This window comes from Rhizopus delemar, genomic scaffold (assembly GCF_000149305.1).
Source record: "Rhizopus delemar RA 99-880 supercont3.14 genomic scaffold, whole genome shotgun sequence".
Classification (NCBI taxonomy): domain Eukaryota; kingdom Fungi; phylum Mucoromycota; class Mucoromycetes; order Mucorales; family Rhizopodaceae; genus Rhizopus; species Rhizopus delemar.
Window position 1 is genome coordinate 630,752 of NW_027137840.1, and position 14,470 is coordinate 645,221.

The 14,470-nt window shown below is 41.4% G+C and overlaps 4 protein-coding genes across 4 annotated transcripts; 3 read left to right on the plus strand and 1 right to left on the minus strand.

Annotated features, from left to right (window-relative positions):
* Nucleotides 1-191: 191 nt before the first annotated feature.
* On the plus strand, nt 192-1,827 carry RO3G_14586 (uncharacterized protein; the record flags this gene model as incomplete). The annotated part of the gene is made up of 8 exons (XM_067669170.1): nt 192-272; nt 322-401; nt 453-518; nt 572-720; nt 769-1,025; nt 1,070-1,202; nt 1,259-1,452; nt 1,513-1,827. 8 exons carry the CDS (start codon nt 192-194, stop codon nt 1,825-1,827), a joined length of 1,275 nt encoding a protein of 424 aa, XP_067525271.1.
* A 483-nt stretch (nt 1,828-2,310) lies between these two features.
* On the minus strand, nt 2,311-5,116 carry RO3G_14587 (uncharacterized protein; the record flags this gene model as incomplete). The annotated part of the gene is made up of 4 exons (XM_067669171.1): nt 2,311-3,602; nt 3,659-4,071; nt 4,216-4,517; nt 4,562-5,116. 4 exons carry the CDS (start codon nt 5,114-5,116, stop codon nt 2,311-2,313), a joined length of 2,562 nt encoding a protein of 853 aa, XP_067525272.1.
* Nucleotides 5,117-12,097: 6,981 nt separating this feature from the next.
* Nucleotides 12,098-13,277, plus strand: RO3G_14588 (uncharacterized protein; the record flags this gene model as incomplete). The annotated part of the gene is made up of 3 exons (XM_067669172.1): nt 12,098-12,412; nt 12,472-12,886; nt 12,994-13,277. 3 exons carry the CDS (start codon nt 12,098-12,100, stop codon nt 13,275-13,277), a joined length of 1,014 nt encoding a protein of 337 aa, XP_067525273.1.
* A 452-nt stretch (nt 13,278-13,729) lies between these two features.
* RO3G_14589 (uncharacterized protein) lies at nt 13,730-14,217 on the plus strand (the record flags this gene model as incomplete). Its single annotated transcript, XM_067669173.1, has 2 exons — nt 13,730-13,763; nt 13,904-14,217. 2 exons carry the CDS (start codon nt 13,730-13,732, stop codon nt 14,215-14,217), a joined length of 348 nt encoding a protein of 115 aa, XP_067525274.1.
* Between the last annotated feature and the right edge of the window lie 253 nt (nt 14,218-14,470).

Below are 14,470 nucleotides of genomic sequence, written 5' to 3' on the forward strand. Positions count from 1 at the left end.
ATTTGGACGCGATAAAAAAAGAAGAAGGGAGCCAATGGGCTAATCATGAAGACGGACGTATGGACTTGATTCAAAAAGTGATACGCGATTTATCAAAAAGGATTCCTTTGGTTGGTAAATGAGTAGGATGGATGGTCTGACTTTATTCTAACCAAACTACAGTCTGTTCAAAGGAGAATGATACAAACACCATGTTGAATTGTATTCATGCTGGTGCTGTAGATTATCTGATCAAACCACTTCATCTGGATGTCATCAAAACTCTTTTTCTGGTAAGATGACATCCCCTCCTATTCTTCTTGTACTTATTTTTTCAAAAAGAAATTACACCGAAATCAACCGGATTTAAAAATGCACCATTTACCGCTCTATCAACGTATAAAAGAAATGAGTTGTTACAAGTAAGTAAAACAAAAAAGAAAGAAAAAGATGGATGAACCTTGTTTGTTTAGTGTACCAAAGATCATGATGAGTTTGTATGCCAGTTCACAAAAAGTGAATTACACCAGTGTATCAAGGTAAATAAACTTTTTTTTTTGTTTGTTATTGTTATACATATCCACCCATACAGGGAACGATCATCGGAACTTCAATCCAAGTTGTGTCGTTGGGACTTTGGTCCGTTTGATTTGACTGAACAAGAGTTGATCGAGTGTGTCTATCTCATTTTCGATCAACTCTTGTCTTTACCTGAACTAGACCAACTGAACATTAAACAAGGTACAAAAGATCGATGACAGAAACGATGATTAATGATGCCATGCTTAGATCAACTGTATGAGTTCATTGTTGACCTGTCGAGTGTGTATCATGATGACAATCCCTATCATAACTTTGCTCATGCGGTCGACGTGCTTCAGTGTTTATTCTTCATGCTCTGTGAGCTCGGTCTGTTGCCGTTTACGAATAAAATAAAGCAGCAAGGAAAACCACAAGACATGCTATCGGCCATTGACATCTTTGCTTTATTCATTGCTGCGATTGGACATGACGCGGCTCATCCGGGTGTGAACAATATGTTTCTAGTAAGCTGAAAGTGTGGTACGACTTGTTTTTTAACTTGTTCTAGGTCAACGCATCCAATCCACTAGCTACCTTATACAACGATCAATCCATCTTAGAAAATTTACATTCAGTTACATTATTTCAACTATTAAATAAACATGGCATCGATAAATCGATCGGAGAGGATCATGCTCACAGTAATCATATAAACCAAACCTCCTTTGCTAAATCTAATAGACTTTCAAAATAAAAGGCTTTAGAAAAATAGTCATCAAGAGCATCTTGGCGACCGACATGGCCTTACATTCCGATTATGTTGAAAAGATTCAACAACAAGCAAAGAGATTAGATACGATCGATGTCAACACCCTAGACTGTCCCACTTTAGAAAAAGAACGCCTCTTGCTCTGCAGTGCTCTTATAAAATGTGCTGATATCAGTAACGTGGTAAGCGTAACCACTCGCAAAAAAAGCACCTTATTTTTTTTTATTGATGGGGCTTTTTAGGCAAGGTCCTTTGAATTTGGTCAGCAGTGGGCCCATTTATTGGTACAAGAGTTCAGTGCCCAAGACGATCTCGAGAAACAGTTGGGTTTACCTCCTTCAGCCGTCCAGCACTCCAGTCTGGAAGATTCCCAGATTGGCTTCATTCGTTTCGTCGCCTTGGGTTTATTTCAAAGTGTGTCGGAGGTCATCAAGGAACTCTCGTTTGCTGTCGATCAATTGAGATCCAATCTGGAACGTTGGGAAGCTTTAAAGTGGCAAAAGCAAGAAGAGGAAAATAGGATGATGATGAGAGGTAATGAGGGCAGAAGAGGATAGCAGAGATTGATTTTTATTAGGCATCAAGCGATCCCTGAGTATCGATGATACCTATTCATCCAAAAAGAGATTATCGCTCGAGAAGTTTAATCTAAGTATGCCTTTGATTGCCATGACAACTCATGTCAATACGGAGGATGATGATCAAACCACCTTAAAACGTCCTGCGTATTGTCAATGCTCTATACAATAACCCCCCTCCCTCCCCTTCTTCTCCTCCCCCCCCCCCTTATCCGTTGTATATTATCTCCTTTGTTGTATAGACCTTTTTTTTTTTGTGTTTATTGTATTTTTATTATAAAAAGAAGGATGAAAAAAAGTAATTATTATATATACATAGATAGAAGGACAGTGATGAATAGGAGGAGAGGGGGGAATTGTGTGAGAGTATACATTATAAACAATGAGGAAATAGACATAAAATAAACCAAGAGAGCATACAACATAGAATTCATAAGAGAGGGGGGGGACATAAAGATCAGATTACAACGAAAAGCATTTACCGGTTTTACATATCGTGCCATCACCTCTCACCAACAGAATCGGAAGATCACCATAGACCTTCTTGACCTCCATCAGTTCATGTCTCGGAGGCACCTTACAGATGATCAATTCCCTACTTCGGTATTCGGTGTGATTCGCCTTGACGTCGCCAAACCAGACCTGGAGATCACGCGAGAAATTCTCACCGTGCATGGTCAGGAACCGTTCGTGATCCAACTTGTTGGTCGATGTAAAAAAGTGAGAGAGGGCCGGGAAAGGGCCGGTGGAGAGGGGAGTGGAGGGATCGTCGAGGAAGGGCGACCAGAAGGTGTAGGTGGCACAGTCGGTGCCGACGAGGGTCCAGACGGCAGCATCCGAGACGTCTTCACTCCAAAAGGCGCCGAGGTGGGGACGACTGGTGGTGGAAGAAAGGCTGCTGACGCTCGACTTGCGGGCGAGATAAGGCGCGGGGTCCTCGAGGCTGTTGACCCGACGTCGGGGGTAATCTGAAAGGGACATGCAAGACATCAGGGTCTCGGGCTGGACGTCGGTCGACACCCGACGTTTCCGGATGATCTTGCCTCCTTCCTGCGAGGTGATGCTGTCGTCCCAGCCGGCCCACGAGCGCCCTTCGGACGTCTTGTGCATGCCGACCATGTCATTCAAGCAGGCCAGGTAGGTCACCGGCTGAGAGGTGCGCGGCATCCGAGGGTCGGGGGCTTGCATTACACTCATCTTGGGGTCTTGCACGATCTGAAGCGCAATCTTGTGCAGTTGACTCACCGGGTCGCCCAAGACCTCGTCGCCAAATTCGCCGCCGCTGCCACTCACATCGTCTCGGGCGCCGCCGACCACGGTCGAGGCACGATCCACCTTGCGGATGATCATCACCGGACTGACCAGGCCCGTGGTCAGGCATTGGAGGACGACATGTTGGTTATAGTGAATCGGCACCGGCCCGCCCGTCTTGTTCTTGAGCGCGATCGGAGGCGGGGGTGGGTAGGGCGTGCTTCGGGCAAACACATGATGGCCGATATAATCCTCTGGCGTCTCGCCTTCTTCTTCGCTGCTGGCTGACGTATCGACGATCCAGATCACAAACGGGTCCCAGCTGGTCGTTCGCGCCACAAAACAGGTCCCTTCGCTCGTCCGGTTCTTTTCGTGTTGAAAGGCCAGGCCGGGGAAAGCCAGCGGGCTGCCTTTGCTGGTCGAGACACCGAGGTATTTAGTCGACACGGTCTGGGAACGGATCCGGTTGAATAAGGACACGGTCGTGCCATGATGGATACAGACTGAGAAGAAAAAGGGTCAGTAAGGAAGGTAGAAAAGAGAGAGAGAGGATGCTTACGTTCCATGTTCTTTATACTCTGTCGCTTCTTGCTCGGTTTACTGATCACCTTGATCGCCTTACTGGCCAGTGGACCGAGCTGAAGTCCATTCGCCAACTGAAGCTTCACCAGGCACTCGACGCGTTTTCGCTTCTCGTCCGCGTCATGGATATAGAGATGCTTCGAGACGGATTTTCCGGCGGCCAAGAGTTCCTGACGTTCGTTGCTGTAGGCGTCCGCCGGAGGATGACGAGACTCTGAACTGCGGAAACGGCTGGTGGATTCTGGCTTGATCGGAGGCTTGATCTGTCCGGTCTGTCCGACGGTGGCACCAGAGACCGTGTACCATTCCAACTGTCCCGCTTGCGTCGACGTCTCACCTGATATGGACACGGTCAGTTTAGGAGGCGCCAAGAGAATGTCCTTCTCCAGGCTGGGGATGCGTAACGTTTCCTCCTTGTCTTGGATCTTTTCTTTCGTCGTCCACCAGCTCGTGCCGACCAAGATGGCTGTCGGGGGAGGACAGAGGAACCTGTGGGCTGTCAGTCCTTTGGGGCTCTTGTCACCGATCGCTTACCTTTTCTCTGTGCCATAACTCTTTTGGGCCACTTTACTCGTCAACACGATCACCGTCTTCTCACCCAGCTGAGTCGCGGCGGGTTGGGTGATGGCGTGTGCAAGGTAAGTCTGAATGAAGGGTTTGATCTTGAGTGGCGAGAGATGCACAAGACGGTGTGGGCTGCTGGCCGTCGTGTGACTGGAGGATCGACGGATGGGGCTGTCGTGCGCTTGATTGGGTCTTACTATGGAAGCAGGATCAGAAGGGAATAAAGACGTGACACTTTCTCCACTTTGTGATACCAAATTCTTTTCGGGTGACTGGTAAGAAATGAGTGTTTTTGTTTATTGAATTTTAAAAATACCTGTTCTTCCAGCTTGACTAAAAGTGGATTGTATTCCTGATTGAAATGATGTGAACCATAATCGATCGAAAGCGAATGGTCATAGACTGGATGTTCTTGAAGCGACTCTAAAAATCCTGGCGTGAAAAAACCTGGTGTTCCTGGGGAATAACGAGTAGGAGATTGAATAGGAGATGAAGAAGAAGCGTCCCAGGTTTGAAAGGCTTGTCTTTGCTGAAGGAGGTCATCCAGGTCAATCGGTTGAGTTAGCCTTGGGAATGGATTGGATTGATCAAAGTTGACGACCATCAGTTCTTCATTTTCTCCCACGCTTCCATCTGGATGTAAAGATTGAATGAATTTTTCGTGTTGTAAGGCCAGAGGTGTTTCAGGTTCGGCATAATTGTATTGAGGAAAGGAAAGGTGATCAGGAGTGAATTGAAAATCTTGTTTACGTTTTCGACTGCTGCTGCTGCTTGTGGGTGTTTCAGGAGAAGGAGGTTGAGGCTTAGTGTCATTATTGTGAAATATGATACTGTGCTTTATGATATCATGTTGAGGAGGGATACCAGTCATTATAAGCATCACTGCAATGAATGACTTTTTGATAAAAAAAAGTAAAGAAAAAAAAAAGAAAGGAAAAATAAAAAAGAATTAGATTAATGCATCTATCAATGAAAAAAGCGGGGTAAATCAAAACATATCGGTCATTTAATCTCTGTGACCCAACTGAACAAATGATTCACTTTAATCTTACCTGATTGAATTCGGCTCTTATTCTCTCTCTCTTATTCTCTCTTATTCTCTTTCTTATTCTCTCTTATTCTCTCTTTCTTATTCTTCTCCACTTTTAACTAAATAAGGTCATCTCTGTCACTAGGTCATCTGGTATCTAATGTTTCTTTTTTGTGTTCCCTTCATACAAAAAATAAACAAGCTTTTAAATGAAAAAGACATGCATCAAATCATCAACACGTATTCTATTCTATCAAATGCATTAAGAAAAGTAAGCTAAAGAAAGCAAGAGAGTAAGATAGAGAGGAAGCGAGTTGGATGATATGCCATCAGATGACGGATTCCCGTCTGTTTTGTTTACATTATTTGCGCGCACATTTAAAAACGTAATGTTTTCCCCCCCTCTTTTTGATCTATTTTCCCCACATTTTTATTTCTAAACAAAAACCCTAATCAAGTAATCATCTTATTACATCACTTGACTCTTGTTACCCATCCAACCGCCTTTCTTTCTCTTTATTGTGATCACTGCTCTAAAGAGGCGTCATCTTTTTCTTAGTTTGTGTCACACTTGCTAAAATAACATTCAAAGTTTAATGGCAGAGATTAAACTAAGGCCTATCACTTTAGGATGCCCAAGGATGGCCTCTGCTGACTTGTTCACAACGCGTCCAAATACAAAGAATGGATGCGACTATTTTTTTTTTTTTTCAATTGACACCTTTCTCCATTCAATGATGTCTCAAAAGCACCCAGTCTGTGGATGAAAACGATCTTTTTGATTGTCGACAAGACCCTGTTCACAGACAAGCAGATGAAAAGAATGTGCTGTGCATCCTATTGTGGCCGTTCTGCTTCTTTTGGCATCGAATCCGATTAACAATTCATGTCTTCAACGTGTCGTTGTCATCCTACGTTTGTTTGGACAATTATTGATGTTGCTCAGGGATTCAGACGGGGTGAATCACAAAGGCAAGCAGAATCGTGACGGAGGAGGGGTTCTTTTGTGGTGCAAAAGAAGCGGTGAGAACATGAGGTGCTTTGAAAGGAGATCTACCAAAACCAAAAGGCATTCTTTCATCATTGTCAATTCATCATGCCCTTCTTTCAGTGTACCATCTTTCTTTTCTAATTTATAAAAACAACACATCCTCTTCTTTTCTTAATTTGAAAAGAACCAAGAAACAAAGTCTGTCAATCAGCTATTACAAGCTGCTCAGAGGTGAACAAGTCATGGATAGGGTCATCATCATCAGTTGATCACAAAAGCCATGAATCTCTGTGTGGCCAGTCAAGGTGCTCTATCTGGAAAATAAAATGGTTGTGAAATGAATTCAATCATGTTGAGTAAAGAGGTCAGTGAAGATGTGTAGATGACAAACGATGTTGACAAGAAGCTACAAGAGTCAAATCCCAATGAATGTATTGTGATTCGAGGACAGATATCCTCGTCTTTGCTCTAATGCACTTTATGAATCTATTGTTTTATCGTCCATCTTTTTTGTTGGTTTAATTTGTGATTTATCCCAACAAGCTGTGTATAACAATGAATTGAGAAGATCATGATCTTCTGGTTCAAGTATATTTTGAGAACACAAAATAATGTCCATTGATTGGTTTTGGGGAAAGGAGTGGAACACAACCTACTTTACATGGACACCGCCGAATGAAATGTTACTATTTGGAATAAATAACCTCTATTATTATAACATGTTACTATTTTTCCTTTTTTTTTTAAAAAAAAAAAAAGAAAAAAAAGAATACTAAAATCACTGCAAGGAGGATTCCAAAAAAAAAAAATAAGAAATTGGTCAAAGCATTCGGGGTCATACAGCCAATTGAGCTCAGCGGTTAGTAACACTGTTCATCATCTCAGGTCTATCCTGTCATCTACAGTTTTGTTTTGCAAACAAGCCAAACTCAATCCTCCAACATGAAACAAAGGCCACGCTGCTGTTCACTGATGACAGAAAGCTTCATCACACAAAGCAACATGATCCTCACCTGCTTCTGAACGCGATGGACATCTTCATCTCGTTTTTACCTCTCAACAGATGATCTCAGCAGCAGACTCTGGATGAATCCAAACAAGCCCCTTTCTTGTCGAATGTATATTTCCCTTTTGAAAATAAATCTGATCCCCCCTCAGGTTTCTTTCTGGCCGGTTTCAAACACAATCAGGTCTTCCGTCGTCCTGTTCAGACGGAAAGCGGTCGACAGGCCATTTTAAATGCGACTGTGAGGGGGGGGGAAGAATCTAGAAATTTGACTTTCAACACCCAGTACAATCCCCCTTTGTTATCCTACAGTCGCTATTTAAAGTCGTGGGCACCTTGATTGGCTTGATCGATAGACATCCCCTTGTGGGATGCCATTTGGCTCTGATTTCTTTCAGAAGAGGCAGTGGAGCGAGGGGATGGTTATCACTGGTCTTTCATGCGTCCTGAACTGTTGTACATCTTCTAAATTAGACTATCTTTCTTCATCTCACAACTCTATTTTGCTTAGCCTATTTCTGAAACCCTAATTCTGTGATACCCGCCAGAGCTTCTTCACTCTATCATGACGGTGAAAAAAAGGCAAATGCTTTCGTGTCCTTGGCGATAAAGAAATCACAGTCGTAGGCTTTGAATGCCCCCCCCCCCTTTTCGTCTAGCCCTGGTGCCATTCGAAGCAGGTGAAGGCAAAATGGTGCGGTTGCAAAGATAGGGTTGACTGCAAAGAACGCAATAAGTCAACGAGTATGACTGCTTGGATGAGCAACCGAAGATGAGTGTCAGCCGATGGATGCAAACGTCCCTTTTGTAGCTCTCTCAGGCTTCTGTAAAAGGTGATTGTCCCCCCCCTTTTTTTTGTTTGTTTGGTTTGATGAGATATTTTTCTGACCTTATTTTTTTTTTTTTTTTAAAAAAAAAAAAAAAAAAAAGCTGGCTTTGATGGATAAGTGTATCATCGTTGTAGTCTCTTTCTTGGTTCGTGTGACCCTGAGAAAATTTTACTAAAATAACTCCATTGTTATCCAATACTGTTTAATAACAAGTTTCGTAGCAACAAGTCACAAGGGATGATGCCTTTCTTTTTTGCTGTCGAGTTCGGATGGATGCACTGTCATGTTTATAAAAAGGATAGCTTGCTATCAAAACAATAGGATCGTTTTCTGTTGAACCCTGTCTCTTTATTGCTTGCCCTGATCTTGACTAGGGGCTCTGTGAAAATAGGACGCATGAGGAGGGAAAAGGCAGTGGATGTATATTCACAGTTATGTTTACACGAATCGAAAGTACTCTCATCCTTGTCCTTGAATGATGCACGATCGGTTTATTATTCAGCATTCTCACTGCAACAAAAGATGAAATCAACTGACACACTTTTGTTTTTGAATAAAACTTGCCTTCTTTTATCACCGATACAGCCACACTCTGTTTATTTTATCAAGTACACTATTTTGGGGGATACCAATCGGTTAGGTCACTTACCATTTCAATACAATAGTGAAAGCCTTTGTTGGGAAACATGCTCTTTTTATCATGTCTTCTTTGCTAAAACGGCTTGGGCGCACTTTTGATAAAGTATTACAGAGTATCACCCTGTTTGACCTAGAATATCCACAAGTCAGTAACCAGCAAACTTGATTATGATGAAGACAGAAAAAAAAAGAAAGATGCCAAAAGAAAACGTATCCACAGTGATTGGCAGCAACCAAAGATCAATGGACCCTCATGATGTTGCATATCACGTCTGATTCTGCTTTCCTTTATAAACCAATCCCTTGTCTCACTGTGTTTATGTAGGATCGAAAAGGCATCGATGTCAACCGCATCCGACTCAACAAACGGCAAGTAAAAGAAAAAGCAGAGGCTGGGCTCATCAAAGGCCTTGCACAGATCCATTTCAAAGTTTTATAAACAGCACGTCTCGATGACAAAAGATAGGAGGCGAGTAAAATGACAAGGACGAGTAACCTGTTTTGATTGAACCCCATCGTTGGCCTGTAGCACAAATGAGACGTGAGGGATAAAGGGAGTATGGATGCACATCGGATGAGCACAGACAGAATTTATCCAACAAATGGAAATCATCATTAGAAAGCAAGCATCCGTTCACTTGGTTCTTTGACATATCTTGGTCTTTCAGACATCTTTATGTGGACCTCCCCCCCCCCCTTTTGAGATCCACATCACTTCAATGTCTTTCGTGTGCATCATCGTCTAGAATCAATCTACCAACTAAAATAACCTTTTCTTTTTCAAACACCAAAATCGGGAGGTTGCTTGAAAAACAAAGGGCAGAGACAATCTACTGAATGTGTGCAAAAGAAAAAAGCTTAACCCTATGCAACTGTATCTTTTTTTTTTTTTTTACTATACTCACCAATGCAGGATGTGGCCAATATGAAGCCATGCGTTGAGATGAATAGATTCTGCTTTGTTCTGTCATGATCTTTTGAATCATCTCAAAGTTCTTTTTGTGATTCTTCAACAATGAACTTACAGAAAGGTTGAATGCTTTACAGTCAACCTCGGTCAAGTCTGCATCTCCTATTCTTCCCCTTTTCACTCTTGTCCGTAAAAGGCGATTAAAGGGGTTAAGCTTTTTACACACAGATATCAACATAACCTGTTGTGTACAACAGGTTTTATTTTAGTAAAAAAAAACAGCTAGCGTCCTGAAACAGTATTTGTTTGGCTAGAATCAATCATGAAATGCCATGATGTTTACATCATCACCCCCATTCATGAAAAACAACGTGTGAAATCTGAACAAAAAAGTGGTTCATGAAGCTGATGACTCATTTGATTCATTTTGAGCCTTTAAAGCAAAACAAGTATAGTAGGATGATCAAGAGCAATAGAGTGACGAATGAAATGACCAGATTCGAAGCTGTCTGTTTTCAATTGATTTTTGAGTCCAAGCACTCCTGGTGAGTATTTTTTTTTTTTTTTTTTTTTTTTTTGCTATAAAAAAAAAAAAGCAAGGATGCTTTTCCATCCAAAAGTATAAACGACAAAGGCAAGGTTACACTATAGTGCACGATAGTTTAATTGGATTTAATTTGAAAAGAAACAAAAGGAGAGCGTAGGGGAGGAGGCCATCTGTTACTGCTAACCAGGCTTTCTTGATCACTGTTGTTTACTGCAGTTGATTTCGAATCACTTTGCATAAGGTTTGATAGAGTGGAAACATGGCGCAAAAAGAGGATGCATGTTCTTGATCCACACCTTGTTACCAGTGGATGACTTTTTATCATTCTGCTGACCAAATCCTTTGTGTTGGATGGATGAAGAACACCAAAAAAGAAGCATGTCTACTGTCGTCATTTGAGGATAAAGTCCCTTGTCTCATTCGACATCTACAGCCAGGTTGGACCCGCTTTTGAATTCTCTTTTTTTTTGTAAAAATTAGGGGGAGTGCAGCCTTCAGAGCCGGATCTCCCCCCTCCTCCTTTTTCTTCAGGGCAGAGCGGTCGATTGAAAGAGAGGATCAGAGGTGGATGTATCCAAACGAATTCATTATGAACGTTGCCACTGATGAGCATCAACAGTACAAGACACTGACTGATAGGTCTTGATTCATCATCCGTCTTATTCTAGGCAACACAAATAACAAACAATTCTCATTTCCCCCCCCCTTCCTTTACCCCTTAAAAGCAGCAAGAGGAACGAAACAGAGAAAGAGACCATTGGATTCATTAGAGAACAGTGTTGAACAAGAAGAAAAAAAGGAGGATGAAGCGTTCATCAAACGTCATTGTGATCCACTGCTTAATCCCCAAAATAAGCATGACTGTTCATACTGTGTTCAAAAGGCAGTATGCAACCTTAAGTTCAGAAAAAAACAAGTTGAGATGAGCTTTTTCCAGATCCGCCTATAAACTACCCAAATGCTCATGAAAATAAGATTTGTGCCAAAGGTTGCAAAAATTCGGAAAACAGGATGGAGGAGAAGGAAACGCTCCTTCTCTGTTCAAACATCATTTACCTTCTTGTGCGACACCTTTTGTATGAATGACTGTTGCTTGTAGAAACTCTATATTTGGCATGGCTCCTTTCAAACCAACGTTCCATGTGTTTTTTAATACTTTTTTTTTTTAGTCTCGTACGCGATTTTTAATTTTATTTGATCCCCTCTTTCTTATCTTTAGAACTTTGTATCAAAGAGAAAAGAAAAAAGGAGAAAGAGGAGAGAGTAGAAAGGGAGGATATGGTTTTGAGATAGTAAAGGGTTGCTGTGTACACTAGGAGTCAAAACATGTACTGTCGTTTTGTTTAATGTCTATCTTTTGATCTTGACAAAACATGAAATATCGTGCAACCTTAAAAAGCTGGTGAAAGCCAAAATAGGCTATGTGACAGGTTCCTTTGTGAAAAGATATGAGTAGATCAAGAAAGAAGGACAGCCTTGAGGATGGCAATGCTATCTTTGTAATACAACTTGAATCACCATCGCTGCTAGGCATCCAAACCACCATCTGTCTCCCTTTTTCCTTTTTTTGCAGTCGTAGCAGCACTAAAAGCATGATTTTGATTCTATTGAAGGCCATGCTGAAGGCTCACCAATATAGGCAATAAAGATTGACTTTATGATTTTGCATGGCTTCATATTAAAAAAAAAAAAAAAAAAAAAAGTGCATGTATTCATGCTAAGGATACGATAAATTACAGTGTAACCAATCCAACTCCTTTCTACTCCCCCACTACAATCATCACTCGTGCTTAAAACGTTGTATGCAAAAAAAAAAAAAAAAAAAAAAAAGGATATAAAGCACAGTGCATAAAATCTTTCTTTTTCTCTTCTTGTTTCTTTTTAAATCCATTTTTCGTTATGACTGACGCTACTCTTCCTATTTCAACTGAACCTACTGTTGACTCTCCAATTGCTGATAAGACGGAAACAACTGAAGCAGAAGCGGTTGGGACCGAAGGAACTGTTGAAGAACCCACATCGGTCGAAGAGCCAGTGCCTACGGAAGAAATTGCAAATACCCCCAAGGCATCCGTTTCCAAGCGTCGCACGATCTTTAATCCTTTTGGAAAGTCAAAGAAAGAAGAACAAGAGGAAGCCGAAGGCTCTGCTGTCGAAACAGCCGAACAAAAAAAGAAGACCAAAGGATTTGGTTCGTTTTTTTCAAGGTCCAAGGTAAAGAGATCCATCTATTTTTTAAAAGGACATGTTAATCAAACAGGGTTGCTCTTTAGTCTGCTCCAAAGATGAATGAGGAAGGTACGAACGCTATGACTGAATCCGAGCTGGTTGCTACCGAATTGCCTCAGATCAAACAACTTCAGCCGATCGAAACCGAGGATGTGACAGAGGCTGCGACGGCGGCTGCCGTGACGGATGGGACTCCTGAAGAAGAAGTCCCTGAAGTGAAAAAGGCTGCAAGGGAAGTGAGTGAGACTGCGGAAGGTGAAGCAGTTGAGGCTGCTCCTGAGACAGAGCAAACAGATGCTCAGGTGAATACTCCTATAGCCAACAAACGTCAATCTTTTATTAGCAAAATCTTTGGTAAAAAGAAGCAGGAAGAAGCCCCTAAAGAGGTCGTTGAAGAAGTGTCAGCTGAACCTGGTCTTACCGAAGCTCCCAAGTTGGAAGTTGAAACTGAACATAGAGGTAAATCTCCCTAAACAACTCCTCTCTTTCTTCTCCCCCCTTTTTTATCCGAAACTTCTCATTCCCCTCTGATAGAAAAAGGATACTAACGTACACAATCTGCATAGAAGCTCATGAGGAAGAAAAGAAGGAAGAGACGCGTCCTTCTTCTCCCCTTGGTCGCCTGACTGAGTTGTTCTCCAAGAAGAAGAAGTCAAAGACACCTACTAGCCCAGTTACTCCTGCTGACCCTACGACTGAGGAAGAAAGAGAAGAGAGTAAGAAGGATGACGAAAAGAAGGAGGATGATGAAGAAAAGACGGAAGAGGTTTCTGAAAATGTTATTCAAGAAAGTCATAGCAATAACAGTGTCGTAGAAACTACACCTGCTGTTGTAGTCGCATCTGCATAAACTGGCTCTTTTTTTTCTTTCTTTTTTTTTTTTGCATGAATGACTTATTTAAACTTACAATTTACTAGAAATGACATTTAATCTTTTTACCTTCTTTTCATCTTTCCCTCCCTCTTCCTACTTTTATTATCAGTTGGCTGAAATGTAACTTTCAATAAACAAAAATTAAACTATTTATGGTTTCTTTTATTTATGACAAGTCATTCGACTTTGGTCAATTGATAGTCATGTCATGTTGAATGCTTAATTATCAATCATGTCCAAAACGACAACATGTTTTTTCTTTTCTTTCTCGTTTTATGATTGAAGAAAACCAACAATCAACCAAAGAAAAGTTGAGAGTTTTACATGAAACGATTGAAAGTCAATACAATTGCTTTTCAGTTATACGTCAAGAAAGGCAGGCACATGCGTACAGTTTGAACATGATTGTTAATCGTATCTAATTTTTTATGTCAAGTGATGCATACGCTGCATTTGTACAAGGTCAAGCGAGATTAAGGATGCTGTTTGCGGCCCATGTCGATCAATTGTTAATAAATTGCCTGATGGACACTAGCAAAGATATATCAGGTTGAAGCGATTCATGATCTAACTCACAATCAACCATCTTACCTTTCCGTTAGCTGAACTAAATGATGCAGTCAAAGAAACCCTTGAAAAGCTTCAAGCTTGTATCGCCGCAGGACAACAAAAAATAAAGCAAGAAGTAGACGCCGTGGATGATTTAGAAAACGCCTTCTCTGGTCCTCTTGACCTGCATCAGCCAGCTGACATGCAAGAAGAGACGCTTAAAAATCTCGAGATACTTGTCAATCTAGATAAAACGCTATTTGACTTGGAAAGCTCTGCTAATAACTCGAGAAGTCACGATGAAAACCTGAGGGCCCGTAACATCAAAGCCTTGTTTCAGAAACTTGGTAGCATGTATGAATGCTAAATAAAGTAGCTTCTGCTCTCGTTTTCTCTATATATCTTATCACAGCCCCCAAGATATACATTAGAGAAAAGTGGTAAGAGGACCTATCTTGGTAATCTTGTTAGAAATAACCTAAAATAGTATAGCATTTTTGGATTCTGCTTGAGAGCTGATACTTTAATAAACATCTTACAGCACGTATTATGTTTATATCCACATACTTTTTTATAAGCTCCAATAGACATGCAAGAAAAAAAAATTAAGCTATTAAAGC